General features: G+C 42.2%; 1 protein-coding gene across 1 annotated transcript; it reads left to right on the forward strand.

Annotated features, from left to right (window-relative positions):
* The first annotated feature begins 14,509 nt into the window (after positions 1–14,509).
* Positions 14,510–22,839, forward strand: LOC106583283 (25-hydroxyvitamin D-1 alpha hydroxylase, mitochondrial). The gene is made up of 9 exons (XM_014167257.2): positions 14,510–14,802; positions 15,744–15,934; positions 16,772–16,968; positions 17,329–17,529; positions 18,059–18,222; positions 18,529–18,695; positions 19,629–19,710; positions 19,869–20,066; positions 20,668–22,839. The coding sequence occupies exons 1-9, from the start codon at positions 14,575–14,577 to the stop codon at positions 20,785–20,787; spliced, it is 1,548 nt and encodes a 515-aa protein (XP_014022732.2). The 5' UTR covers positions 14,510–14,574; the 3' UTR covers positions 20,788–22,839.
* The last annotated feature ends 4,325 nt before the right edge of the window (positions 22,840–27,164 follow it).

Genomic DNA, 27,164 nt, shown 5'->3' on the forward strand with positions numbered 1-27,164 from the left:
CCTGTTCACCCTGCTATCATCCAGAAGGCGAGGTCAGTGCAGGTGCAACAAAGCTGGGACCGAGAGACTGAAAAACAGCTTCCATCTTAAGGCCATCAGACTGATAAATAGCCATCACTAGCCGGCTTCCACCCTGTTACTCAACCCTGCACCTTAGAGGCTGCTGCCCTATATACATAGACTTGGAATCACTGGCCACTTTAATAATGGAACACTAGTCACTTTAATAATGGTTAAATAATGTTTACTCATCTCATATGTATATACTGTATTCTACTTTATTTTAGTCAATGCCACGCTGACATTGCTCAATCTAATATTAATACATTTCTTAAATCCATTATTTTACTTTTAGATTTGTGTGTATTGTTGTGAATAATTTTTAGATATTACTGCGCTGTTGGAGCTACTGTAGGAACACAACCATTTCGCTACACCCTCAATAACATCTGCTAAATGTGTATGTGACCAATAACATTTGAAGACAACACTTAGTTAATGATTCAAAAGTTCTAAAGACTCATGTCCAGGGTGAATACATTTGTATTCATGTATATTAGACACATCACACAGGTGTATCAACTAAAATATATATCAAAGAGTAGATTGAAGAATGGGACAATAGACAAGCAAATATAAGTCAGTTATTGCATTTGTATGAATGATTGGTTAAGATATGTAGACCTTCCAAACACACACCAGAGACAGAAGGGTGTTCTACACTATTTATTTAACAATGGCTAAGTCCGAAGTGGACAAGTCCAGAAATATAAAATGTAAAAGTCCTATTTTAATAGCCCTTAGGAGTGTTCTGTGGTCCCACCATGGCAGGGACACTGCCAAGCCTCCTCTTTGGTTCACAGTGTATGCACTGGCATTAACAAGCGCGAATGACACAAAGCAGTAGAGAACGTCGGCAGGCACTGCTAGCAGGTGAAATGTTGGAAATGGAATATGAAGAGGTACTTAGCTTTGGGCAGGGTGAAGCGTTCACCCTCCCAATTTCCCAAAGGCCTCCTCTCCGTTTCTTCTCGCTCACCGGCAGCCGTCAATCTGATCCACAGTTGCTTGTTGATTCGTAGTTCGTCCTCCGGTCAGGTCACGGCAGCTATAGTCTCAATCCACAGGCACACTGGCATTAATGAGTGCGTAGCACGCAACACAGTAGAGAATGTTGGAATACAGCTCTATCTGGCACTAAGTTAAAATTGGATATAGAGAGGTACTTAGCTTTGAGAAGGGTTACGCATTCACCCTCCCAATTCCCATAAAGGCCTTTCTCTCCATTTCAACACTGGTCCCGGTCTGCTCCAACAACAGCCCTCGTTCTCGCCTCCGGCTCTGCAGCCTCGCTTCTCCCAGCTCACATCGATGGTGTGCTGCTTCTGGCATTCACCTTAAATAAAGAACAGTCGTGGGAAGTAGTCCTGATACATCAAAATTAAATAAATATATAATCATTGAACTAGGCCTTTATTACTCCTGTATGAGCGGAGAAAAATACTAATTGGCACTAAAGTTTGTGAAAATGCTTTGTTACTCCAGGTAAATACCCCCCTATAGATAATATAAATATTTGTTTTCCCCTCGCATCTAGAGCTGCCTAATATAGCAAGCCAGTTGATAGTACAATAGCTAGGATGACTAAAATGTGTGACATTATTTGCTCCGAGGCATGCATCGAAATCGCTAAGCAGCTAACATGCTGTCCACACAGCTTGCGTCGCGTGCGCAAGCATTACACATTCATGTTATTCAATCATTGCACCCACACTGCTTGCAAGCGCCTGCGGAGCCGGGCGCAAAAATAGAACTTGATTCTATCTGTGACCCTCAACACGCTGCAAGTCCTGCCTCTCCCATCTCCTCATTGGTTTTTAGCAACATATATGTACCATCTTCTCATTGGTTTTTAGGAGCATAAACCGACCTGGGCGATTGAAAGATGAACTGAGGTCCACACTCCAGTCGAGTTGGTTGTGGTAATGCACCTTAAAGTTGGTTGCCAACCACCATATAAAGTCCAAAGAAAAGAAGCCTGAAGGAAAGATTACTAGAAACGAACTCGGTTTACCGTTTTATCTGTGGATGAATTGTCGGAGTAGAGGATGTTGTGCATTTCAGGTAAAATAACAACCCAATGTTTATATCCCAGGACAAATTAGCTAGCAACAGCAAACTAGCTAGTTCAATTGCCATAAATGTTTAATGCTTTTTGACCTGTCCCCAAATTAATATAATTGGTTGTTTGTTTTGATATTTCAACCAGCGTGTCCTGATCACGTCTGGTGTGGGTGGACAAAATCAACTTGCGTGCGATGGTGGACGCATGTGTAACCGATGTGAAATGGCTAGCTAGTTAGCGGTGGTGCGCGCTAATAGCGTTTCAATCGGTGACGTCACTCGCTTTGAGACCGTGAAGTACTTGTTCCCCTTGCTCTTTAAGGGCCGCAGCTTTTGTGGCGCGATCGGTAACGATGCTTTGTGGGTGTCAGTTGTTGATGTGTGCAGAGGGTCCCTGGTTCAAGCTAAGGTAGGGGCGAGGAGAGGGACGGAAGTTAGTACTGTTACACATGCACGCGTGCGGTCTGGTCAGCATGGAACTTCAAAGCAGTGTGCCAATGCATGTATCACTTTATCAGAAGTATGTCATCAATGTCCGAAGCTTTGTTTCACATGCTTTTTGATCACATGCTTTTTCAAACCGTGTGTTGCAAAATGCGAGACCCCACTGATTTCGCAGCGGTTTCGGTGTGCTCTTTGATTCCAAGTGGCTTTCAAACACCGACCTCTACAAGACATCATAATTAAAAATATAGTTCGAATTTTGTACAAAACATTTCACCTGACTGGTATCTTAGCAGGTAGAGTAGGGAACTATGGAACAGTCAGGGGTGTGAGGGTATGACGTCTAATCCTGTTGAAGGCACACTATTTAGAAAATCTTTTAAACTCAGCAAAAAAAGAAACGTCCTCTCACTGTCAACTGCGTTTATTTTCAGCAAACTTAACATGTGTAAATATTTGTATGAACATAAGATTCAACGATTGAGACAAACTGAACAAGTTCCACAGACGTGACTAACAGAAATTGAATAATGTGTCCCTAAACAAAGGGGGGTGGGGGGTCAAAATTAAAAGTAACAGTCAGTGTCTGGTGTGGCCACCAGCTGCATTAAGTACTGCAGTGCATCTCCTCCTCATGGACTGCACCAGATTTGCCAGTTCTTACTGTGAGATGTTACCCCGCTCTTCCACCAAGGCACCTGCAAGTTCCCGGACATTTCTGGGGGGGAATGGCCCTAGCCCTTACCCTCCGATCCAACAGGTCCAGACGTGCTCAATGGGATTGAGATCCGGGCTCTTCGCTGGCCATGGCAGAACACTGACATTCCTGTCTTGCAGGAAATCACGCACAGAACGAGCAGTATGGCTGGTGGCATTGTCATACTGGAGGGTCATGTCAGGATGAGCCTGCAGGAAGGGTACCACATGAGGGAGGAGGATGTCTTCCCTGTAACGCACAGCGTTGAGATTGCCTGCAATGACAACAAGCTCCGTCTGATGATGCTGTGACACACCGCCCCAGACCATGCCGGACCCTCCACCTCCAAATCGATCCCGCTCTAGAGTACAGGCCTCGGTGTAACGCTCATTCCTTCGATGATAAACGCGAATCCGACCATCACCCCTGGTGAGACAAACCTGCGACTCGTCAGTGAAGAGCACTTTTTGCCAGTCCTGTCTGGTCCAGCGATGGTGGGTTTGTGCCCATAGGCGACGTTGTTGCCGGTGATGTCTGGTGAGGACCTGCCTTACAACAGTCCTACAAGCCCTCTGTCCAGCCTCTCTCAGCCTATTGCGGGCAGTCTGAGCACTGATGGAGGGATTGTCTTCCCTGTGGCTCAGTTGGTAGAGCATGGTGTTTGCAACGCCAGGGTTGTGGGTTCGATTCCCACGGGGGCCAGTACAAAAATTATTTTTTTAAATGCATGAAATGAAATGTATGCATTCACTACTGTAAGTCGCTCTGGATAAGAGCGTCTGCTAAATAACTAAATGTGAAATGTAATTGTGTGTTCCTGGTGTAACTCGGGCAGTTATTGTTGCCATCCTGTACCTGTCCCGCAGGTGTGATGTTCAGATGTATCGATCCTGTGCAGGTGTTGTTACACGTGGTCTGCCACTGCGAGGACGATCAGCTGTCCATCCTGTCTCCATGTAGCGCTGTCTTAGGCATCTCACAGTACGGACATTGCAATTTATTGCCCTGGCCACATCTGCAGTCCTCATTCCTCCTTACAGCATGCCTAAGGCACGTTCACACAGATGAGCAGGGACCCTGGGCATCTTTCTTTTGGTGTTTTTCTAGAGTCAGTAGAAAGGCCTCTTTTGTGTCCTAAGTTTTCATAACTGTGACCTTAATTGCCTACCGTCTGTAAGCTGTTAGTTTCTTAACGACCATTCCACAGGGTCATGTAAATTAATTGTTTATGGTTCATTGAACAAGCACAGGAAACTGTGTATAAACCTTTTACAATGAAGATCTGTGAAGTTATTTGGATTTCTACAAATTATATTTGAAAGACAGGGTCCTGAAAAAGGGACGTTTATTTTTTTGCTGAGTTTGTGAAACCACACTAATTATTTTATTTACACTGAACAAAACTAAAACACAACATGCAACAATATCGTTGATTTTACTGAGTTACAGTTAATATAAGGAAATCAGTCAATTTAAATGAATTGATTAGGCCCTGAACTATGGATTTCACATGACTGGGATATGAATCTGTTGGTCACAGATACCTTCTTTTTTTTAAGTAGGGGCGTGGATCAGAAAACCAGTCAGTATCTGCTGTGACCACCATTTGCCTCATGCAACGCGACACATCTACTTCGAATATACAGTTGAAGTCGGAAGTTTACATACACTCAATTAGTATTTGGTAGCATTGCCTTTAAATTGTTTAACTTGGGTCAAACGTTTCGGGTAGCCTTCCACAAGCTTCTCACAATAAGTTGGGTGACTTTTGGCCCATTCCTCCTGACAGAGCTGGTGTAACTGAGTCAGGTTTGTAGGCTTCCTTGCTCGCACATGCTTTTTCAGTTCTCCCCACAAATTTTCGCTAGGATTGAGGTCAGGGCTTTGTGATGGCCACTCCGATACCTTGACTTTGTTGTCCTTAAGCCATTTTTCCACAACTTTGGAAGTATGTTTGGGGTCATTGTCCATTTGGAAGACCCATTTGCGTCCAAGCTTTAACTTCCTAACTGATGTCTTGAGATGTTGCTTCAATATATCCACATAATTTTCCTACCTCATGATGTCATCTATTTTGTGAAGTGCACCAATCCCTCCTGCAGCAAAGCACCCCCACAACATGCTGCCACCCCCGTGCTTCACGGTTGGGATGGTGTTCTTCGGCTTGCAAGCCTCCCCCTTTTTCCTCCAAACATAACGATGGTCATTTTGGCCAAACAGTTCTATTTTTGTTTCATCAGACCAGAGGACATTTCTCCAAAAAGTAAGATCTTTGTCCCCATGTGCAGTTGCAAACCGTAGTCTGGCTTTTTTTTGGCGGTTTTGTTGCAGTGGCTTCTTCCTTGCTGAGCAGCCTTGCAGGTTATGTCGATTTGGACTCGTTTTACTGTGGATATAGATACTTTTGTACCTGTTTCCTCCAGCATCTTCACAAGATCCTTTGTGGTTGATTTGCACTTTTCGCACCAAAGCACGTTCATCTCTAGGAGAAGGAACACATCTCCTTCCTGAGCGGTATGACAGCTGCGTGGTCCCAAGGTCTTTATACTTGCGTACTATTGTTTGTACAGATGAACGTGGTACCTTCAGGCGTTTGGAAATTGCTCCCAAGGATGAACCAGACTTGTGGAGGTCTACAATTTTTTTTCTGAGGACTTGGCTGATTTCTTTTGATTTTCCCATGATTTCAAGCAAAGAGGCACTGAGTTTGAAGGTAGGCCTTGAAATACATCCACAGGTACACCTTCAATCGACTCAAATGATGTCAATTAGCCTATCAGAAGCTTCTAAAGCCATGACATAATTTTCTGGAATTTTCCAAGCTGTTTAAAGGCACAGTCAACTTAGTGTATGTAAACTTCTGACCCACTGGAATTGTGATTAAGTGAAATAATCTGTCTGTCAACAATTGTTGGGAAAATGATGTGTCATTCACAAAGTAGATGTCGTAACCGACAAACTATAGATTGTTTACAAGAAATTTGTGGAGTGGTTGAAAAACGAGTTTTAATGACTCCAACCTAAGTGTATGTAAACTTCCGACTTCAACTGTAGTTGATCAGGCTGTTTATTGTGGCCTGTGGAATGTTGTCCCAGTCCTCTTCAATGGCTGTGTGAATTTTCTGGATATTGGCGGGAACTGGAACACGCTATCGTACACGTCAATCCAGAGCATCCCAAACATGCTCAATGAGTGACATGTCTGGTGAGTATGCAGGCCATGAAAGAGCTGGGACATTTTCCGCTTCCAAGAATTGTGTACAGACCCTTACGACATGGGGCCATGCATTATAATGCTGAAACATGAGCGACGAATGAATGGCATGACAATGGACCTCAAGATCTCGTTACAGTATCTCTGTGCATTCAAATTGCCATCAATAAAATGCAGTTTTGTTCATTGTCCATAGCTTATGCCTGCCCATACCATATCCTCACCACCATCATGGGGCACTCTGATCAGTGTTGACGTCAGTCTGCCATCTGCCTGGTACAGTTGAAACCGGGATTCATCCGTGATTAGCACACTTTTCCAGTATACCAGTGGCCATCGAATTTGAGTATTTTCCCACTGAAGTCAGTTACGATGCCGATGCTGCATTCAGGTCAAGACCCTGGTGAAGAAGACGAGCACAGAGATTAGCTTCCCTGAGACGGTTTCTGACAGTTTGTGCAGAAATTCTTCAGTTGTGCAAACCCACAGTTCCATCAGCTGTCCGGGTGGCTGGTTTCAGACGATCTCGCAGGTGAAGAAGCCGGATGTGGAGGTCCTGGGCTGGTGTGGTTACATGTGGTCTGCTGTTGTGAGGCCGGTTGGACGTACTGCCAAATTCTCTACCATAAGCTGCCTACAACGTTGTTTTAGAGAAATTAACATTAAATTCTCTGACAACAGCTCTGGTGGACATTCCGTCAGTCAGCATGCCAATTGCACGCTCCCTCAAAACTTGAGACATCTGTGGCATTGTGTTGTGACAAAACTGCACATTTTGGTGTGGCCTTTTATTGTCACTGCATCAGGGATAGCATACACAGGCAAAAAATTGAAGAATTATGTAAAATGCGAACCTGAGATTCCAACTGATTATAGGCTACTGAAGCCAACGAATTACCGCTGCGCTACGGAGTTTTAATGAAAACAGTGGAGAAAAAAAACATACCAGCAGTCCAAACACTTAAGACACACCCTATCTCCTCATACGTCAAATTAAGTGGACACTTCTGATGACGTATCATTACGTCTGACGAGTATACACTTGCAGGGCAAGGGGCTAGGGAGGACTAGGGTTGTACTTCTACGGGTACAACACCAAACATGAGAATGATGAGTTGCTTGTATCTGTAAAGAAACATATACTTCATTGGTTATCTAAATTTCCCAATTTGTTATTATTTATAGGAGTGGACTATAACATTACTATAGATAATTAATCTGATAGATGGCCCCCAGGTAGGACAACCAGTCAGAATTTGGGTTTAATACTTTTTATGGAAAAGTTTGATCTTACTGATATATGGAGAGAGAGGTTTCCGGCCGACTGATCGTTCACTTAGAGTAACAAAACAAGTTCCAGACAGTCCAGAATATATTTTTGGCTTATATCCAAATGTATTGATGGTGAGTGTATTACTACAGATATTTGTACTACTCCCCTCACAGACCATAGGGCCATTTACATTGACATCAAAATATTTACCCCTGATACGAACCATGGTAGAGCATCCAACTGGAAGCTAAATACAGTGAGGGAAAAAAGTATTTGATCCCCTGCTGATTTTGTACATTTGCCCACTGACAAAGAAATGATAAGTCTATAATTTTAATGGTAGGTTTATTTGAACAGTGAGAGACAGAATAACAACCAAAAAATCCAGAAAAACGCATGTCAAAAATTGTATACATTTAAATTTTATAAATTTAAAGGGTGTGCTCCTAATCTCATCTTGTTACCTGTATAAAAGACACCTGTCCAGAGAAGCAATCAATCAGATTCCAAACTCTCCACCATGGCCAAGACTAATTAGCTCTCCAAGGATGTCAGGGACAAGATTGTAGACCTACACAAGGCTGGAATGGGCTACAAGACCATCGCCAAGCAGCTGGTGCGATTATTCGCAAATGGAAGAAACACAAAAGAACTGTCAATCTCCCTCGGCCTGGGGCTTCATGTAAGATCTCACCTCATGGAGTTGCAATGATCATGAGAACGGTGAGGAATCAGCCCAGAACTACACGGGAGGATCTTGTCAATGATCTCAAGGCAGCTGGGACCATAGTCACCAAGAAAACAATTGGTAACACACTATGCCGTGAAGGACTGAAATCCTGCAGCGCCCGCAAAGGTCCCCCTGCTCAAGAAAGCACATATACATGCCCATCTGAAGTTTGCCAATGAACATCTGAATGATTTAGAGGACAACTGGATGAAAGCGTTGTGGTCAGATGAGACCAAAATGGAGCTCTTTGGCATCAACTCAACTCGCCGCGTTTAGAGGAGGAGGAATGCTGCCTATGACCCCAAGAATACCATCCCCACCGTCAAACATGAGGTGGAAACATTATGCTTTGGGGGTGTTTTTCTGCTAAGGGGACAGGACAACTTCACCGCATCAAAGGGACGATTGACGGGGCTATGTACCGTCAAATCTTGGGTGAGAACCTCCTTCCCTCAGCCAGGGCATTGAAAATGGGTCGTGGATGGGTATTCCAGCATGACAATGACCCAAACACACGGCCAAGGCAACAAAGGAGTGGCTCAAGAAGAAGCACATTAAGGTCCTGGAGTGGCCTAGCCAGTCTCCAGACCTTAATCCCACAGAAAATCTGTGGAGGGAGCTGAAGGTTCGAGTTGCCAAACGTCAGCCTCGAAACCTTAATGACTTGGAGAAGATCTGCAAAGAGGAGTGGGACAAAATCCCGCCTGAGATGTGTGCAAACCTGGTGGCCAACTACAAGAAACGTCTGACCTCTGTGATTGCCACCAAGTACTAAGTCATGTTTTGCAGAGGTCAAATACTTATTTCCCTCATTAAAATGCAAATCAATTTATAACATTTTTGACATGCGTTTTTTTGTTGTTATTCTGTCTCTCACTGTTCAAATAAACCTACCATTAAAATTATAGACTGATCATTTCTTTGTCAGTGGGCAAACGTACAAAATCAGCAGGGGATCAAATACTTTTTTCCCTCACTGTAGCTCATTATTAAATAATGATATAGTTAAGTTTGAGGTTAGAAATCTACTCTCACACTTTTGGGAAAGGGCTTGTGAAGAAAAATCTTATTGCAAGAACTGGGAGCTCTTTAAATTTGAGGTGTCCAAATACCTTAGAAAATATGGTAGTAATCTTGCTAAGACCAGAGAAGCTGAGGAGGAAAAGATGATCATTAAGATAACTTCCCTTTCTCAGAGGTCTCCAGCCGGCCTCTCAGGGGAGAAGATGGAACTGATTGAGTTACAAAATAAACTGGATAATATATATAGATTAAATAAACTGGATAATATATATATAGATTAAAAGCAGAAGGAGCCTTTATTAGATCTAGGAAAAAATGGATTGAGGAGGGAGAACAGAATTCATCCTATTTCTTTAGACTTGAGAAATTTCACTCTACAAATAACACTATCCATAAGTTAAACATTGATGGTGTTATTACAGATGACCAAAAATGAATCGCTAAATACTGTAGCAATTTTTACAGGAATTTGTATAATTCTATGTACTGTCAGGAATCCACGTTTTTTACTCACTGAATAATGTTCACTCTATCAGTGATACAGAATCTAAACAGTGTGATGAACCCATCAAAGTTGAAGAGCTTAGAGTCTATCAAACATCTGAAGAACAACAAATCACCAGGTGTTGATTGAATTACTTCTGAATTTTACAAATTATTTTCTGAAGAAGTAGCTCCCTTCCTATTTGAAGTCTTTTTAGAGAGTATTAAAAACAATGTTCTCCCTCCTACAATGAGTCAGGGGTTAATAACACTGATACTAAAGCCTAAAAATGAAGTGCTGCTCATCGATAACTGGCGTCCAATTTGTCTTCTTAATAATGACTATAAGATATTAGCCTTATTACTTGCAAAAATAATTAAAGAAGTCCTGGGTGCAATCATTGATGAAACACAGTCTGGCTTTATGAGGAACAGACATATTTCTAACAATATCAGACTAGTATTAGACATACTTGACTACTCAGACCTAATAACCGATGATAGCTTCATATTATTTTTTTATTTTTATAAAGCATTTGACACAGTAGAGCATCAGTTCCTCTTCCACTCCCTTGAGAAATTTGGCTTTGGGGATTTTTTTCTGTAAGGCTATTAAGACTCTCTATACAAATGGTAACAGCTCTATCAAAGTGAAATATGGCACCTCACCTAGATTTGAGTTAAAGAGAGGAATTAGGCAAGGTTGTCCTATCTCTCCGTATCTGTTCTTATTAAATCACTCAACTCCTTACAAATTCTTTAAATAATAGTCCTGTACAAGGTATTTCCATAGCTGGTAAAGAAATTATTATAAGCCAGCTGGCTGACGATACTACACTTTTTCAGAAAGACGCTAACCAAATTCCCATATCGATCAATGTGATACAATCCTTTTCCAAAGCGTCTGGTCTATATCTTAACATTAATAAATGTGAACTCATGGCTGTCAAGATTGTGTGACACCTTCATATTATGGTATTCCAGTGAAAGAAGAATTTACATATTTAGGCATAACCATTACTAAGGATCAGAAGTCTAGAGGCTTACTAAATTTTAACCCTCTTATTAATAAAAGGAAGAGACCTTCAGCCTTGGTTATTAGGAATATTTAGGCTTACATATTGCGCTCTCTTTATATCTTGACGGTAAAATAAGCAAGGAGATAGACCAGATGCTTTTCAACTTTCTGTGGACAAACCATACCCATTATATTAGGAAAACTGTTATAATGAACACTTATGAGTGTGGTGGGCTGAATTTTCTGGTCTTTACTACCTTAAATAATACTTTTAAGATAAATTGGATAATACAATTCCTAAGAAGACCCATTTCTATGTGGAATTCAATTCCTCATCATGTCTTCTGTACTTTTGGTGGCCTTAACTTCATGTTGGTTTGCAATTAAATATTGACAAAGTTCTAGTGAAACTTTCTGCTTTTCATCGGCAGGTTTTCTTGTCATGGTCTTTAATTTATAAGCATCATTTTTCTCCACAGATATTATATGGCGTAATCGGGATATATTGTATACAAATAATTCTTTGTTTTTAGAATATTGGTTCTGAAATAATATCCTATTGGTGAGACAACTTGTAAATGCAGAGGGTTTTTTACTTAGTTATGAGGAATTCTTATCACTTTACAAGGTCCCTGTAACACCTAAAGATTTTGCAATTGTTTTAGATGCCATTCCCTCCGGTGTTGCTTTATTATTCAGTCGTGTGAAGACCTGATCCTCAGAGCCTACCTTCCATTAACCCTGTTGACTCATCAGTAGGAAAGAATTGCTTCTCTTTTGGTCCATTCAACAACAGAGCGATGCGAACCTAGTTTCAGCACGATGTTGTAATTGTTCATAAATATTATCCTGCCAACCACTATACGAAGAAGTTTAAGGAAACCAAACTCAAATTGTACCTTTTGTAATGACCACCCAGAAACGGTGTTGCATCTTTTTTGGCATTGTATTCATGTAAGGAAACTGTGGCAAGACATCAGTAGATTTATAATTGAACACATTTATGAAGATTTTACACTATTGTGGAGAGATGTACTGCTTGGATTCTTTACCTATGATAGAAATAAACTGAAACAATTTTATGTAATTTCATTATTCTTTTGGCCAAATTTCATATTCACAAATGTACATTTACAAACAAAACACCACACTTTCTTACCTTACAAAAATAAATTGAACTATATTTTAAGACAATTAAATACTCTACGAACAAAAAAAGCTGTTAGAATTGTGTATGTATGTCCCTTAAGGTCCTTGTGTAATGTGATATTATACACCCTAGCTCAATTGTCCTTTGTATATTATTTATATATACTTGTGTTCCCACATGTACTTCCTGTATTGATTTGTTTTTAATGAAAAAAAGAATAATAAAAGGGTCTAGGGAGGAAAGAATGAATATTAAATGATCCACCCTTGCCCGGAAATTCATCACTCGTTCATCCCGCGATGATTGTTTTCAGCCACCGGTAGCTTGTGGGGGCTTTATTTGCGCTACAGTCAATTGAGTGCATGTCTACTTATATTAAATATATAATTATTAATATACCCCTAGTGTATGATAGCTAGCAAATTAATTTGCTAACTGACGTTAGCCTGCCTAGCTGCAACTTCTGAAGGGAAAAAATTATTTCTACAATTTCCAAAAGATAACCAAACATATTTACTTTTTACGATACGTGTTTGTGCATTAGTAGCACAATTTCTAACGTATTTGCATTCGTTTGTACTTACACTTGTATGTTGACTTATCCATTGATGTTCAGTTTTCGCGGACTTTTCTTAGCGTATGTACAATCGTCGCGAAATGAATTATGGGGAGTTTCAGGCCCCCGGAGTGAACATAATTTTACACTCGCAAAGTCGACTAAAAACTAGGGTTGAGGGGCTTACGTTGCAAACGTCACTTGCTTGGCTAATCATTTGGACCGCCCGCCAAAATGGCGACGGGGATTCCCCCGGTGGTATGTGGACGAGGGTGTCTTTAAAGTGTTTGGACCGAAACCCATGTTGCAGTGTGGCTACTGGTTAGCTACCTGGGTATCTAAACATCACGTTGGTCCCATCTTCCATTTAGCTAGTTAATCACTGGCATTGTAACAAAAGCAGTGCTATGATTGGTCAATAAGGCTGGCAAAAATATGAGTCAAGAGATCAAATCGTGCATGCGCAGGTGCGTTTCGAGAGTGCAGGCAAGTATATTGTGAGCAGGTAGATGCTGTGCTCCAATTCCACTTTCTGGGCTTGCAACATTTTTTTCTGAGCTCTTAACTCTCTCTCAGCTCCTCAACATAATCCTTTGCGCCCTCAATATGTTTTATCTGAACTCACAACTTTCCACCGACCCTCAACATTATTTTCCATGTTCTCAACATGACTTTTAATTGTGTGACGGAAATGACGCCATACATCCCATTCAAAATATTCTGGACAAGACACTGGCGGACATGCAAATTACCCTAAAAAATTGTCTGAAGAAGATGAACCAAATCTGTGCCTGTATTTGGCGCTGTTACAGTCAATCGTGGGTATTTCAGTGTTTGGTAATTCTCTGAAAATGACATCCGGGGAAAGGGGCTGTATGGGTTGAACGATAGAATAGGACCAAACGTCAATGCAGATTCCGAGTAGAACCACTATTATTTAATTGCGCAAGGCGCACACACAGCGTTTTGGCAAGCTTCCACTTTTAATGAAAAACGGGTCAGGATTTTCTCTCGTGCTCACACAGAGGCCAGCACCCAACAGGAAAACCCTTAGTCAGCAAGAATCCATGTAGCCTATTGCAATAAATTCTCAGTAGACCCTTTATGAGCAGATAATTCGCAGTATTAACGAATTCTTGAATTGAGACGCCTAGGCCTATAATTGGATCACGCAGAGACCTATTGCTCAACATCTACAGGACTGGAAAATGCATTCTAAAATATCAGAGTCAATCAATTTATGACGTGGAAAAAGTGAACACTAATTTAACATGGGTTATTCTGGAGTCACTGAAATAAAATATATTAACCGCACTGTGACTGAAACAAAGCATCCCTTATATAATACCCGAATATTATAGGCTAAACAGCACTGACATGATTTTGCATGTTTCTTTCATATTCATGTGTAGAATTGATTACCCACATCAAATAAACGTCATATAATAGGAGTAGGCTAAGCTACACTCTTTTCAATATGTGATTTACGGTAACGCATCTTATTCTTATCATATATCTGTTTGGTATTCATTTCCTCCTAATAATAGCATAGACAGAGAAATGGTGTCTGAGAAAAATCGTCCTACATAAAAATGTATTAGGTTATTTACCCTCCACGTGTTCGCTTCTTTGGGTTGGTCTGACTTCTGCCATCTGATTGGACACACCTTCCAAATAGTTCACGCCTACTGCGTCCCAGCCTTGCCACTGGGCGGGGTCGACCCCAGCATTCGCTTTCATTGGCCCACACTGAGAAACTTAACAACTCTAGTCCGGCATGGGTCGAGCGGTATAAATACAGTGTCTTGGTGCAAGATGAGCACCGACACCCGACAGACTTTCCTTCGTTCATCTTCCATCGTATGGACATAGCCATAAGGATGCTGCAGCAAGCCCTCAAAGTGTCCGGTCGCAGTGCGTCCCCGCTGATCAAGTGGATGGAGAAGTGGGCTGAGACCACAGCTGGCCTGAAGAAGACCGAAGCTGCGCACGGGATGAAAACCCTAAAGGAGATGCCGGGACCCACAGTCGCCAAATTTGCCTGGGACCTCTTCGCCAAACGGGGACTGTCCCGCCTCCACGAGCTGCAGGTAAATTATTTTGTTGACTTGTTTAATCTTTTCTTTTTAATCATTACTTTTTAGCCAGACACTGATGTAAATGTATGAAATTGGTGTTTTATCATTTATTATACTAAGTGCTTATGGGTTTGTCTTTTTAACGGCAAAACCATAGTAATGAATGTTTCATTAGGCGATGTATATGGTGTTCACATTGTTTCTTGGAATGGATAGGTTATTACATTGCTGTTGGGTATGGCATAGCCTATGCAGAGTCGCCAGAAAACGCTAACATCCGGTTTTCAGGGGTACAGTATTTTCAACCTAACTTCTGTTTCCCCTGAAAAACGGAAGTGGGAACTCATCCATCTTTCTACACCTGCTTCATTAGGTTAGATATGGCATGGTGCTATAGAGTAGGGCAGGCTTGAGGCTTGCCCCCCTCAGTCAGCCAAGGCCATAAACAGTGTCAGACTGGCAGACCCTGTCACTGGCTCTTACATGTACTGTATAACCTAACCATCAGTGTGTAATGTAATTGTCCAGCAATTAAAAAGATATGAAGGGGCCAACAAAAGCTACCTAAATGCACCAGACATTTAGTTGCGAATGTATAAGCTATGTAAGACAAGTGGTTCATTGAGCAGGAAAGTGCCTTGGGCAACTCCGGCACGTTCCTGTGCTTTGGGGGTGTCTGCTGGCTCATAGGGGTAGATGAGGAGCATAAGGAGCAAGAAGGCAAGCTTTATATCACATATTGACCATAGGGCGGCTGCCAAAACTTTGAACATTGTACAGATTTTGGCCATAAACTTTACATCAAGCAGCTTTAGAACTGTAGCTAGGTCTGCTCACAACATGTTGATGTTCCATCCATAGAAATAGATTAATTCTAATTCTATGGACGGTTCCATCTCTAGTGAATCATGCCATCTATATGCGTTGTGTGCTAATGTGTTGTCCTCTCCCAGCTTGAGGGTGTGAAGCGCTACGGGCCAATGTGGAAGGCCAGCTTCGGTCCCATCCTGACGGTGCACGTGGCCGAACCAGCCCTGATAGAGCAGGTGCTGAGGCAGGAGGGCCAGACCCCCATCCGCTCTGACCTCTCCTCTTGGAAGGACTACAGGAAACAACGAGGCCACGGCTACGGACTGCTCACAGCGTGAGTACCATTCCTCTCCTCTGCTGTTTTCCTCCCATGCTGTCCCCCTCCCCTCTACTCCGTTGCCCTTGCCTCCCCTCTCTTATCCCTTTCCCTCCCCTATCGCCATATTCCTTTCTCTCATCACCACACCTCTCCTCTTCCCTCTTCCCCCCCTCCCCTCTCCTCTTCTCTCTGTCTTTACCACACCCTCAGACAGCCACAGTCATCACCATTGGACACTGTTAAACTTGACACATAGCATCTGTTTTTATGGGTGTCCCATATTTCATAATCACTATAGCAGCCTAATTATCTTTGTGACAGTGTCTGACTGTGTGATCTTACTCAATGAGATGTCACGCTGATTTAAGCTGTTCTGACGTCAGGGTGACGTGCTGTTCACAGGAAACAGGAAAGATTAACAGAGATGAAACAAAGACTTTAGACAAAGGAATAATTGGCCTAACGGCCATACAGACAGTGAGTCAGCCCTCGATCTATGATGGGTTATTATTACCTATGGGTTATTACCTAATCACCAGGAATATGAAAATACTATCTCAAATTAATTCAAGCTTTATTTATACAGCACATTTCAGTCATGGAATGCAACACAATGTGCTTTACAGGAAAAAAACCAAATCAAACCATGAAAATAAAAGCTGAAAGATTTACTACACAACAAACACAAGATAAAAAAATAAAAAAGAATGACACAAACTGAACAATTACAGTTCCATAATGTAGCCTACAGTACAGTTGGCCCAGCCTGTATAAAACATGTACATTATTGATGTTTGTTGGTGTGCAAACTGATTTGATGGCATTATTTTCTATTTACCTTACTCTCTTCAGTGAGGGGGAGGAGTGGCAGGCGGTGCGGAGTCTCCTGGGGAAGCACATGCTACGTCCGAAGGCGGTGGAGGCCTACGATGCGACTCTAAACGGTGTGGTAGATGACCTCATCGCTACGCTCCGCCTCCGCAGGCGCCAGGACCCCCGCGGCCTCATCCCGGACATCGGCAGCGAGTTCTACCGCTTCGGCCTCGAAGGTAAGGCCTATTTACATTCACTGTGGTGTGCCCTTGAGGCCTGCTTTTACTCAACTCTGTTTCTTTGTTGATGTTTTTTAACGGTGGCATATGAGGTTAGCATCTGTGGTCAGGTGCCTGTAATAAGAGACAAAATCAGGAAGGAGCTCTATCATTGTCATTCTATTGTATCAATTAGCATTGTAGGTTACTAGTTTAGTCTATTACCATAACATACTTGTGTATGGTATGAGTATGTTACTCTGACGAGTCTATAATAGTCTTGATTGGATCTGTATTACAGAGGGAAAACACAAAGCCCTTCTGGAAAGCCTTTCAAACCCTTCTCCCCTTACCCTCTGCCTGTCTTCCTCTCTGCAGGGATCTCCTCAATCTTGTTCGAGTCCAGGATTGGTTGTCTAGACCCTGTGGTTCCCATGGAGACAGAACGTTTCATTCAGTCCATTAACACCATGTTTGTCATGACGCTCCTCACCATGGCTATGCCCGCCTGGTTACACCAGTTGTTCCCCAAGCCCTGGGACACTTTCTGCGAGTGCTGGGACTACATGTTCCAATTCGGTGAGCTGCCATCTTGGATAGCCTCAAACTTGCTCCACCTTGGTTTAATTCCGTGGACTTCTTTAATCCATGCTACCTGACTGACATACTGATTTATTATTAGTTGCCCCCAGTGTTAGTTTCTCCCAATGGATAGATTTCTATTAACTATAAATAGTTCCCATTGAACAGAACCCATAGTGTGTGGTCTCCTTCCATTCATTACCTGTAATCCCCGTAGTAAGCATTCCCAGAGGTCTATTTTTTCCTCTTCAAGCTGTACGGATCCCTTAAGTCTGACTAGAGCTCCTTCAGACCTGGGTTCAAATACTATTTGAAATCATTTCAAATACTAGCTAGAATTGATTGAGCTTGCCTGGTGTTATGGAACCAATAGAATTGTCGCAATACTGCACACCTAGCCCATCTGGTACTCCAGGCAAGCTAAAGCAAACGCTGAAAGTATTTGAAAGATTTCAAATAGTATTTGAACCCAGGTCTGACTGAGCTCCTTTATTCTGATCTTGGCCCCTGATCTATCTCATTGCAGCTAAAGGTCACATTGACCAGCGTCTGATGGAGGAAGCGGAGAAGGTGGCGCGGGGAGAGGAGGTGGAGGGGCGATATCTGACTTACTTTCTGACCCGCACGGGGCTGCCCATGAAGACGGTGTACAGCAACGTCACCGAGCTGCTCCTGGCTGGGGTGGACACGGTGAGGAACATCTCTAATCTCTCCTTCCTCTCTCATCTCTCTCACCTCTGTCCTCATCGCTCTATCTTTGACCTAGTGCTTTAATATTAGTTTTTAACATATCCAATAGCCAAACGTCTCCATTCCCCCTCACTCCTAGTCACAGCATACTTCCTCTTCTTAATCTCCCTCTCTGTATGTTAAGTCTGATCCCATACAGTCAGGCTTAGCTGTAGAGAGCTCACTATCCTCTCCATCCACTGCTGCAGTGTTCTTATGGTGAATTATTTTACAGTTGTACTGATCTGCTGTGTCCTGTGTGTTCAGATCTCCAGCACCATGTCCTGGTCCCTTTACGAGCTGTCTCGGCACACCGAGGTTCAGGCCTCGCTGCGGGAGGAGGTATTGGCTGTGATGGGGGGTCGGAGGGTGCCTGTGGCTGCAGACGTGGCTCGCATGCCCCTCATGAAGGCTGTGGTCAAGGAAGTTCTCAGGTAAAAATCTAATCAAATGTATTTATATAGCCCTTCTTACATCAGCTGATATATCAAAGTGCTGTACAGAAACCCAGCCTAAAACCCCAAACAGCAAGCAATGCAGGTGTAGAAGCACGGTGGCTAGGAAAAACTCCCTAGAAAGGCCAAAACCTAGGAAGAAACCTAGAGAGGAACCAGGCTATGAGGGGTGGCCAGTCCTCTTCTGGCTGTGCCAGGTGGAGATTATAACAGAACATGGCCAAGATGTTCAAATGTTCATAAATGACCAGCATGGGCAAATAATAGTAATCACAGTGAACAGGTCAGGGTTCCATAGCCACAGGCAGAACAGTTGAAACTGGAGCGGCAGCATGGCTAGGTGGACTGGGGACAACAAGGAGTCATCATGCCAGGTAGTCCTGAGGCAAGGTCCTAGGGCTCAGGTCCTCCGAGAGAGAGAAAGAGAGAACTAGAGAGAGCATACTTAAATTCACACAGGAAACCGGATAAGACAGGAGAAATACTCCAGATATAACAGACTGACCCTTGCCCCCCAACACATAAACTACTGCAGCATAAATACGATGAATGTTAAAAAAATGTATTGAACTAGGCAAGTCAGTTAAGAACAAATTCTTATTTACAGTGACAGGCTACCGGGGAACAGGTAAGGGGCAGAATGACCGATTTTTACCTTGTCAGCTCGGGGATTCGATCCAGCAACCTTTTGGTTACTGGCCCAAAATAATAATAGTAATAATATAGGTTTGGATTTATATAGCACTATTCCAACTGCTCATAGCTCCTCGTTATATAATTAAGGGAAGTTCATTTCATCCACTACCAATTGGGGTGAACTATGTACCCTTGATTCAATCAACTACTACAACCAATCGATCAGTCATTAGACTGATCAGTCACACTGACATTGTTGTGTTTTGGCTTCTCCAGACTTTATCCTGTTATTCCGGCCAATGCCAGGGTCATCGCAGACAAAGACATCCAGGTCGGAGGTTATCTCCTCCCCAAAAACGTAAGTGTTGCTGTGATGTTGAGTGCTTATTTTTCAGCACTTTTACAGCAATCTGGTGTAATATGGTGTAATATTCATGTGTAAAGGCAAATGTGTGTAATGGAAAGTAAAAAAAAAAGATTCCTAACAGCAGTTTCTCACGATTCTATCCTATCCAGACTCTGATCACCCTCTGCCACTTTGCCACATCCCGGAATGCATCATTTTTCCCGAACCCGAATGCCTTCCAGCCCCATCGCTGGCTGAACCGGGATGAAGGCCACCACCCCTATGCCTCGGTGCCCTTTGGTGTGGGCAAACGGAGCTGCATCGGCCGCCGCATCGCAGAACTGGAGGTCTACCTGGCACTTGCACGAGTGAGTCGATTTTTGGTCACTTTTACATCGAGGCTTTGGCAGAAAGTGTCTCATAAAATTACATTAATTTTCATCGCATTTTGAGTCCCAGTACATACAGACGTGACTGAAATGATTGGCACCCTTGATAAAGATGAGAAACTATAAAATAACACAAATATTGAGCTATGTTGTACACTACATTTTTTGGGAACATTTTATTATTTAATGAGATTTTGTTTAACAAGTAAATCATTTTACTCTCGTGTAAGATCCCTCCCAATGTGTTCTCCAATCTCATTTAACATTTTACAAAAAGGCTCAGTGCTGTTATCTTCGTATGGGGAGGGTGCCAGAGTATTGAGAAAAAATAAACATCTCTGAGTAATTGTATTAGTACAAAATGTAATATTTCCCAATTTGTTTTTGCATACGATATAGCTCAAGTATTTGGATTTTTTATTTTATACAGTCCTTTTCTCATCTTTATCAAGGGTGCCAATCATTTCGGTTGTGACTCTATACTGTGTTTTTATCCTCGTAATAGGCTTCCGTTCTTCTACGTTCTGTTCATGTGAGGGGTGCCCTCTAATTTTCTCAACCCCTCTCCTGTTCCCCTCAGATTCTGATGCATTTTGATGTGAAGCCCGATCCAGAAGGCAGTGGTGCAGCAGTCAAACCCATGACCCGGACACTGCTGGTGCCAGAGAGTGAGATCAACCTGCAGTTTATTGAAAGATGAGTCGATGACCTGCTGAACACTAGCTATGTGTATTTGACTGTGACTGACAATCCAAGTCTCTCAGAGTGAGACAGTTGGGAGCACTGAGAAAAGCATTGCGAAAGAGGGCCCGACTGAATTTGCAGCACTGCAGGCCTAAACCCATAGACCAGGCCCTCAGCCCCTCAGATCTCAAGCCCAGTTGGTTTGGGCTGGCCTGGGTCTGAGTTGATACAGCAGCTGAATGAGGGGCTGATAGAGGTCTTTGTCAATTGAAAACCTTTCTCTCTGTATATGAAGAGTAGTAGTTGCATTTCCAGTGAACTGAAACTCACTTCCCACACATTTTTTGCACAAGGAGGCTAGGAGATGGTGAAGGGAGGGTACGGCAATATTTCAAGTGCATATCTTGAAACTTCTCTTCATGCAGAGTGAAATGCATAGAACTTGAAACTTTTGACTGAAACTTGAAAAGTGCATCAGGACAAATTATGTGACATAGTACTATAAAGCTGCAATCAGCAGTAGAAACTATAACAAACTGTGCCCCGCCCCTGTTTTGATAAAAAGCTGAGGGATGGGTCTGGAGAAATGTAACCACGTAAAAATTCATAGACAAAGCTATGGATGATAGGACTGACCATCCATGATATCAAAATTATAGTTTTAACCATGTTTTGAGGCCATGTAGGGTTTGTTTACATTTACTTTGTTTCCAAACATTGGAGTAAAACAAGCTTGTATTTTGGGTTCTGATGGGGTACGACAGTTGAACTAAGATCATGAAGCATTTATAAGTTACATTATTCAAGAATCAATGGGTAAATATCATTAATTGATAGGTAAAAAACTGCTGATTTTCCCCTTTAATGACAAGTGATTTTCCTTCTCAGTATCAGGTTGATCCCTCTTTTCACCACTTAAAGATGCATTATAAAGGTTTTGTATAATTTCAGCCAGTAGTTTTGAAAGTAGCACTCAAAGCCACAACGGGCCCTGAAAATTGTGTACAACGTCATCCATTTCGTATGAAATGTTACGTCCTGCAATATGTATATTTTTACAAATCTGCAATTCGTATGATATGTTACGAATTTGTAAGTGCTTAAGATCCAGTTCAATCTCTTTAAACCTGCTTTATTCAATAATGCTCATGAATACAATCATTTATACTTACTTGTGGTTTAGATTGTAGCCAATGGTGTTGCCAGTTGCCAATGGTATTACCAAAGGAATCTGACTAACTACATATGTTCCTCTCACCTAACAAGACATCAATTGCTTTTTGACTGTAAGAATCCTGACCATAGCATGTAATGCAAAACGAATATGGACTGAGATGTTGTAACTCATTCCTTAGCTAAGACAAATGGAAAGTACAGTGGCAGGTAGCCTAGCAGTTAAGAACGACTAGGTGAACGATCTGCCAATGTACCCTTGAGCAAGGCACTTACCCCCAATTGCTCCTGTAAAGCGCTCTGGATAAGAGTGTCTGCTAAATTACTAAACTGAAAATGTAAAAAGAAAGCAACTTAACCCCATCTAATTTAAATCATAGATTGGCAGATGCCAATTGTATTGGCATCTCAGTTGCATTTAATAATGTTTAGGCATTGCTGATGAAGGTTCTATGAAATGTGTCATGTACTACCTTTTAGAAGAGTGTTATTGACTAATTATTATTTTGGTCAAAACTATGATGCTCCTATCAGGATGGTGCTCATTTGGTGCTTATATGGTGCTCGTTAAAATCTTAATAAAAAATGGCAGCTGGTGGGACTAGCATGGTACACCATATCCTCCCACCTGGGATACTCTGTTTAAAGACACTGTCTTTTTAAGTATTTTGAACTTTTATGAAGTCCCAAACTATTTAGCTAATGTGTGGTGTCTGTACCTCTTACGTCTAAAAAATTATGTGTTACCAGTTTTTCTACATCTAGAACCGTATGTGACTTGTATGATGTGGTGCTTCTTTCTCTGTTGGAATAACACATTGTGGAAAATTGTTATAACAGTATGGAACTATTTTACTTTTCTATTTGTTTTCTAATAAAAAAAATCATCCATGTATTCATGGTCTTTTTCTGTTCTAGAAATGTCAATATTATACTACCTTGCGACATCGTTTGTTTTCCTGTAAGGCATTAGTGATGGGGGGGTGGAATCAATACAGTTACATATTGCTATATTATTTTTGGCCGATATTATAATGATATTTAAAGTATTGAGTTGTATAAGAATATATATCTATATATACAGTTGTATATAACTTGTTTTTCAACCACTCCACACATTTCTTGTTAACAAACTATAGTTTTGGCAAGTCGGTTAGGACATCTACTTTGTGCATGACACAAGTAATTCTTCCAACAATTGTTTACAGACAGATTAGTTCACTGTATCACACTTCCAGTGGGTCAGAAGTTTACATACACTAAGTTGACCGTGCCATTAAACAACTTGGAAAATTCCAGAAAATGTCATGGCTTTAGAAGCTTCTAATAGCCTAATTGACATAATTTGAGTCAATTGGAGGTGTACCTGTGGATGTATTTCAAGGCCTACCTTCAAACTCAGTGCCTCTTTGCTTGACATCATGGGAAAATCAAAAAAAAATCAGCCAAGACCAAGTCTGGTTCATCCTTGAGAGCAATTTCCAAACTCCTGAAGGTACCACGTTCATCTGTACAAACAATAGTACGCAAGTATAAACACCATGGGACCAAGCAGCCGTCATACCGCTCAGGAAGCCAAGGAGACGCGTTCTGTCTCCTAGAGATTAACGTACTTTGATGCGAAAAGTGCAAATCAATCCTAGAACAACAGCAAAGGACCTTATGAAGATGCTGGAGGAAACAAGTACAAAAGTATCTAAATCCACAGTAAAACAAGTCCTATATCGTAACCTGGAAGGCTGCTCAGCAAGGAAGAAGCCACTGCTCCAAAACCTCAATAAAAAAGCCAGACAGTTTGCAACTGCATGTGTGGACACAGATAATAGTTTTCCTTGGGAAATGTCGTCTGGTCTGATGAAACAAAAATAGAACTGTTTGGCCATAATGACCATCGTTATGTTTGGAGGAAAAAGGGGAAGCACTGGGATGGCAGCATCATGTTGTGGGGGTGCTTTCCTGCAGGAGGGAATGGTGCACTCCACAAAATAGATGGCATAAGGCAGGAAAATTATATGGATATATTGAAGCAACATCTCAAGACATCAGTCAGGAAGTTAAAGCTTGGTTGCAAATTGGTCTTCCAAATGGACAATTACCCCAAGCATACTTCCAAAGTTGTGGCAATATGGCTTAAGGACAACAAAGTCAAGGTATTGGAGTGGCCATCACAAAGTCCTGACCTCAATCCTATAGAAAATTTGTGGGCAGAACTGAAAAAGTGTGTGTGAGCAAGGAGGCCTACAAACCTGACTCAGTTACACCAGCTCTGTCAGGAGAAATGGGCCAAACTTCACCCAACTTATTGTGGGAAGCTTGTGGAAGGCTACCTGAATCGTTTGACCCATTGTTAAACAATTTAAAGGCAATGCTACCAAATACTAATTGAGTGTATGTAAACTTCTGACCCACTGGGAAGGTGATAAAACAAAGCTGAAATAAATCATTCTCTACTTTATTCTGACATTTCACATTCTTAAAACAAAGTGGTGCTCCTAACTGACCTAAAACAGGGATTTTTACTAGGATTAAATGTCAGGAATTGTGAAAACTGAGTTTAAATGTATTTGGCTAAGGTGTATGTACAAGTATTTCATACACTGCCGATTTTGCAGGTTTTCCTACTTACAAAGCATGTAGAGGTCTGTAATTTTTATCATAGGTACACTTCAACTGTGTGAGACGGAATCTAGAAAATCACATTGTATGATTTTTAAGTAATTCATTTGCATTTTATTGCATGACATAAGTATTTGATACATCAGAAAAGCAGGACTTAATATTTGGTACAGAAACCTTTGTTTGCAATTACAGAGATCATACGTTTCCTGTAGTTCTTGACCAGGTTTGCACACACTGCAGCAGGGATTTTGGCCCACTCCTCCATACAGACCTTCTCCAGATCCTTCAGGTTTCGGGGCTGTCGCTGGGCAATACGGACTTTCAGCTCCCTCCAAAGATTTTCTATTGGGTTCAGGTCTGGAGACTGGCTAGGCCACTCCAGGACCTTGAGATGCTTCTTACGGAGCCACTCCTTAGTTGCCCTGGCTGTGTGTTTCGGGTCATTGTCATGCTGGAAGACCCAGCCACGACCCATCTTCAATGCTCTTACTGAGGGAAGGAGGTTGATGGCCAAGATCTTGCGATACATGGCCCCGTCCATCCTCCCCTCAATACGGTGCAGTCGTCCTGTCCCCTTTGCAGAAAAGCATCCCCAAAGAATGATGTTTCCACCTCCATGCTTCACGGTTGGGATGGTGTTCTTGGGGTTGTACTCATCCTTCTTCCTCCAAACACGGCGAGTGGAGTTCAGACCAAAAAGCTCTATTTTTGTCTCATCAGACCACATGACCTTCTCCCATTTTCTAATAATTGCGCCAACAGTTGTTGCCTTCTCACCAAGCTGCTTGCCTATTGTCCTGTAGCCCATCCCAGCCTTGTGCAGGTCTACAATTTTATCCCTGATGTCCTTACACAGCTCTCTGGTCTTGGCCATTGTGGAGAGGTTGGAGTCTGTTTGATTGAGTGTGTGGACAGGTGTCTTTTATACAGGTAACGAGTTCAAACAGGTGCAGTTAATACAGGTAATGAGTGGAGAACAGGAGGGCTTCTTAAAGAAAAACTAACAGGTCTGTGAGAGCCGGAATTCTTACTGGTTGATAGGTGATCAAACACTTATGTCATGCAATAAAATGCAAATTAATTACTTAAAAATCATACAATGTGATTTTCTAGATTCCGTCTCTCACAGTTGAAGTGTACCTATGATAAAAATTACAGACCTCTACATGCTTTGTAAGCAGGAAAACCTGCAAAATCGGCAGTGTATCAAATACTTGTTCTCCCCACTGTAAACTTCCAACTTCAACTGTATAATATATATTGAACCAAAATATAAATGTAAAGTGTTGGTTTCGTGAGCTGAAGTAAAAGATCCCAGAAATGTTTCATACACACAAAAAGCTTCTCACAAATTTTGTGCACAATTTTTTTTACATCCCTGATAGTGAGTATTTCTCCTTTGCTAAAATAATCTGTCCACCTGACAGGTGTGGCATATCAATAATCTGATTAAACAGCATGATCATTACACAGGTGCATCTTGTGCTGGGGACAATAAAAAGCCACTCTAAAATGTGCAGTTTTATCACACAACACAATGCCACAGATGTCTCAAGTTTTGAGGGAGCGTGCAATTTGCATGCTGCCACTGCAGGAATGTCAACCAGAACTATTGCCAGAAAATTGAATGTTAATTTCTATATCATAAGCCCCCTCCAATGTCATTTTAGAGAATTTGTCAGTATGTCCAACCGGCCTCACAACCGCAGACCACGTGTAACCATGCCAGGGCAGGACCTCCACATCTTGCTTCTTCACCTGCGGGATCGACTGAGACCAGCTACATGGACAGCTGATGAAACTGTGGGTTTGCACAACCAAAGAATATCTGTACAAACTGTCAGAAACCGTTTCAGGGAAGCTCATCTGAGTGCTCGTTGTCCTCACCAGGGTCTTGACCTGAATGCAGTTTGGCGTTGTAACCGACTTCAGTGTGCAAATGCTCAACTTCGATGGCCACTGGCATGCTGGAGCAGTGTGCTCTTCACGGATGAATCTCAGTGTCAACTGTACAAGGCAGATGGTAGATGTGTGGGCGAGGGGTTTGCTGATGTCAACGTTGTGAACAGAGTGTCCCGTGGTGGTGTGGTTATGGTATGGGCAAGCATAAGCCATTTAAATGCACAGAGATACCATGATGAGATCCTTAGGCCCATTGTCGTGCCATTCCTCCGCCACCATCACATCCTGATTCAGTATGATAATACACAGCCCCATGTCGCATGACGAACCATCAAACAGGCAAAGCATCAACACAGGACTAAGATTGAATCCTACTACACCGGCTCTGACGCTCGTTGGATGTGGCAGGGCTTGCAAACTATTACGGACTACAAAGGGAAACCCAGCCGTGAGCTGCTCAGTGACGTCAGCCTACCAGACGAGCTACAGTAAATGCCTTTTATGCTTGCTTCGAGGCAAGCAACGCTGAAGCATGCATGAGAGCACCAGCTGTTCCGGACGACTATGTGATCACGCTCTTTGTAGCCGATGTGAGCAAGACCTTTAAATAGGTCAACATTCAGAAGGCTGCGGAGCCAGATGGATTACCAAGATGTGTACTTAGAGCATGCGCGGATCAACTGTCAAGTGCCCACTGAC

This window comes from Salmo salar, chromosome ssa22 (assembly GCF_905237065.1).
Source record: "Salmo salar chromosome ssa22, Ssal_v3.1, whole genome shotgun sequence".
NCBI classification, from domain to species: Eukaryota; Metazoa; Chordata; class Actinopteri; order Salmoniformes; family Salmonidae; genus Salmo; species Salmo salar.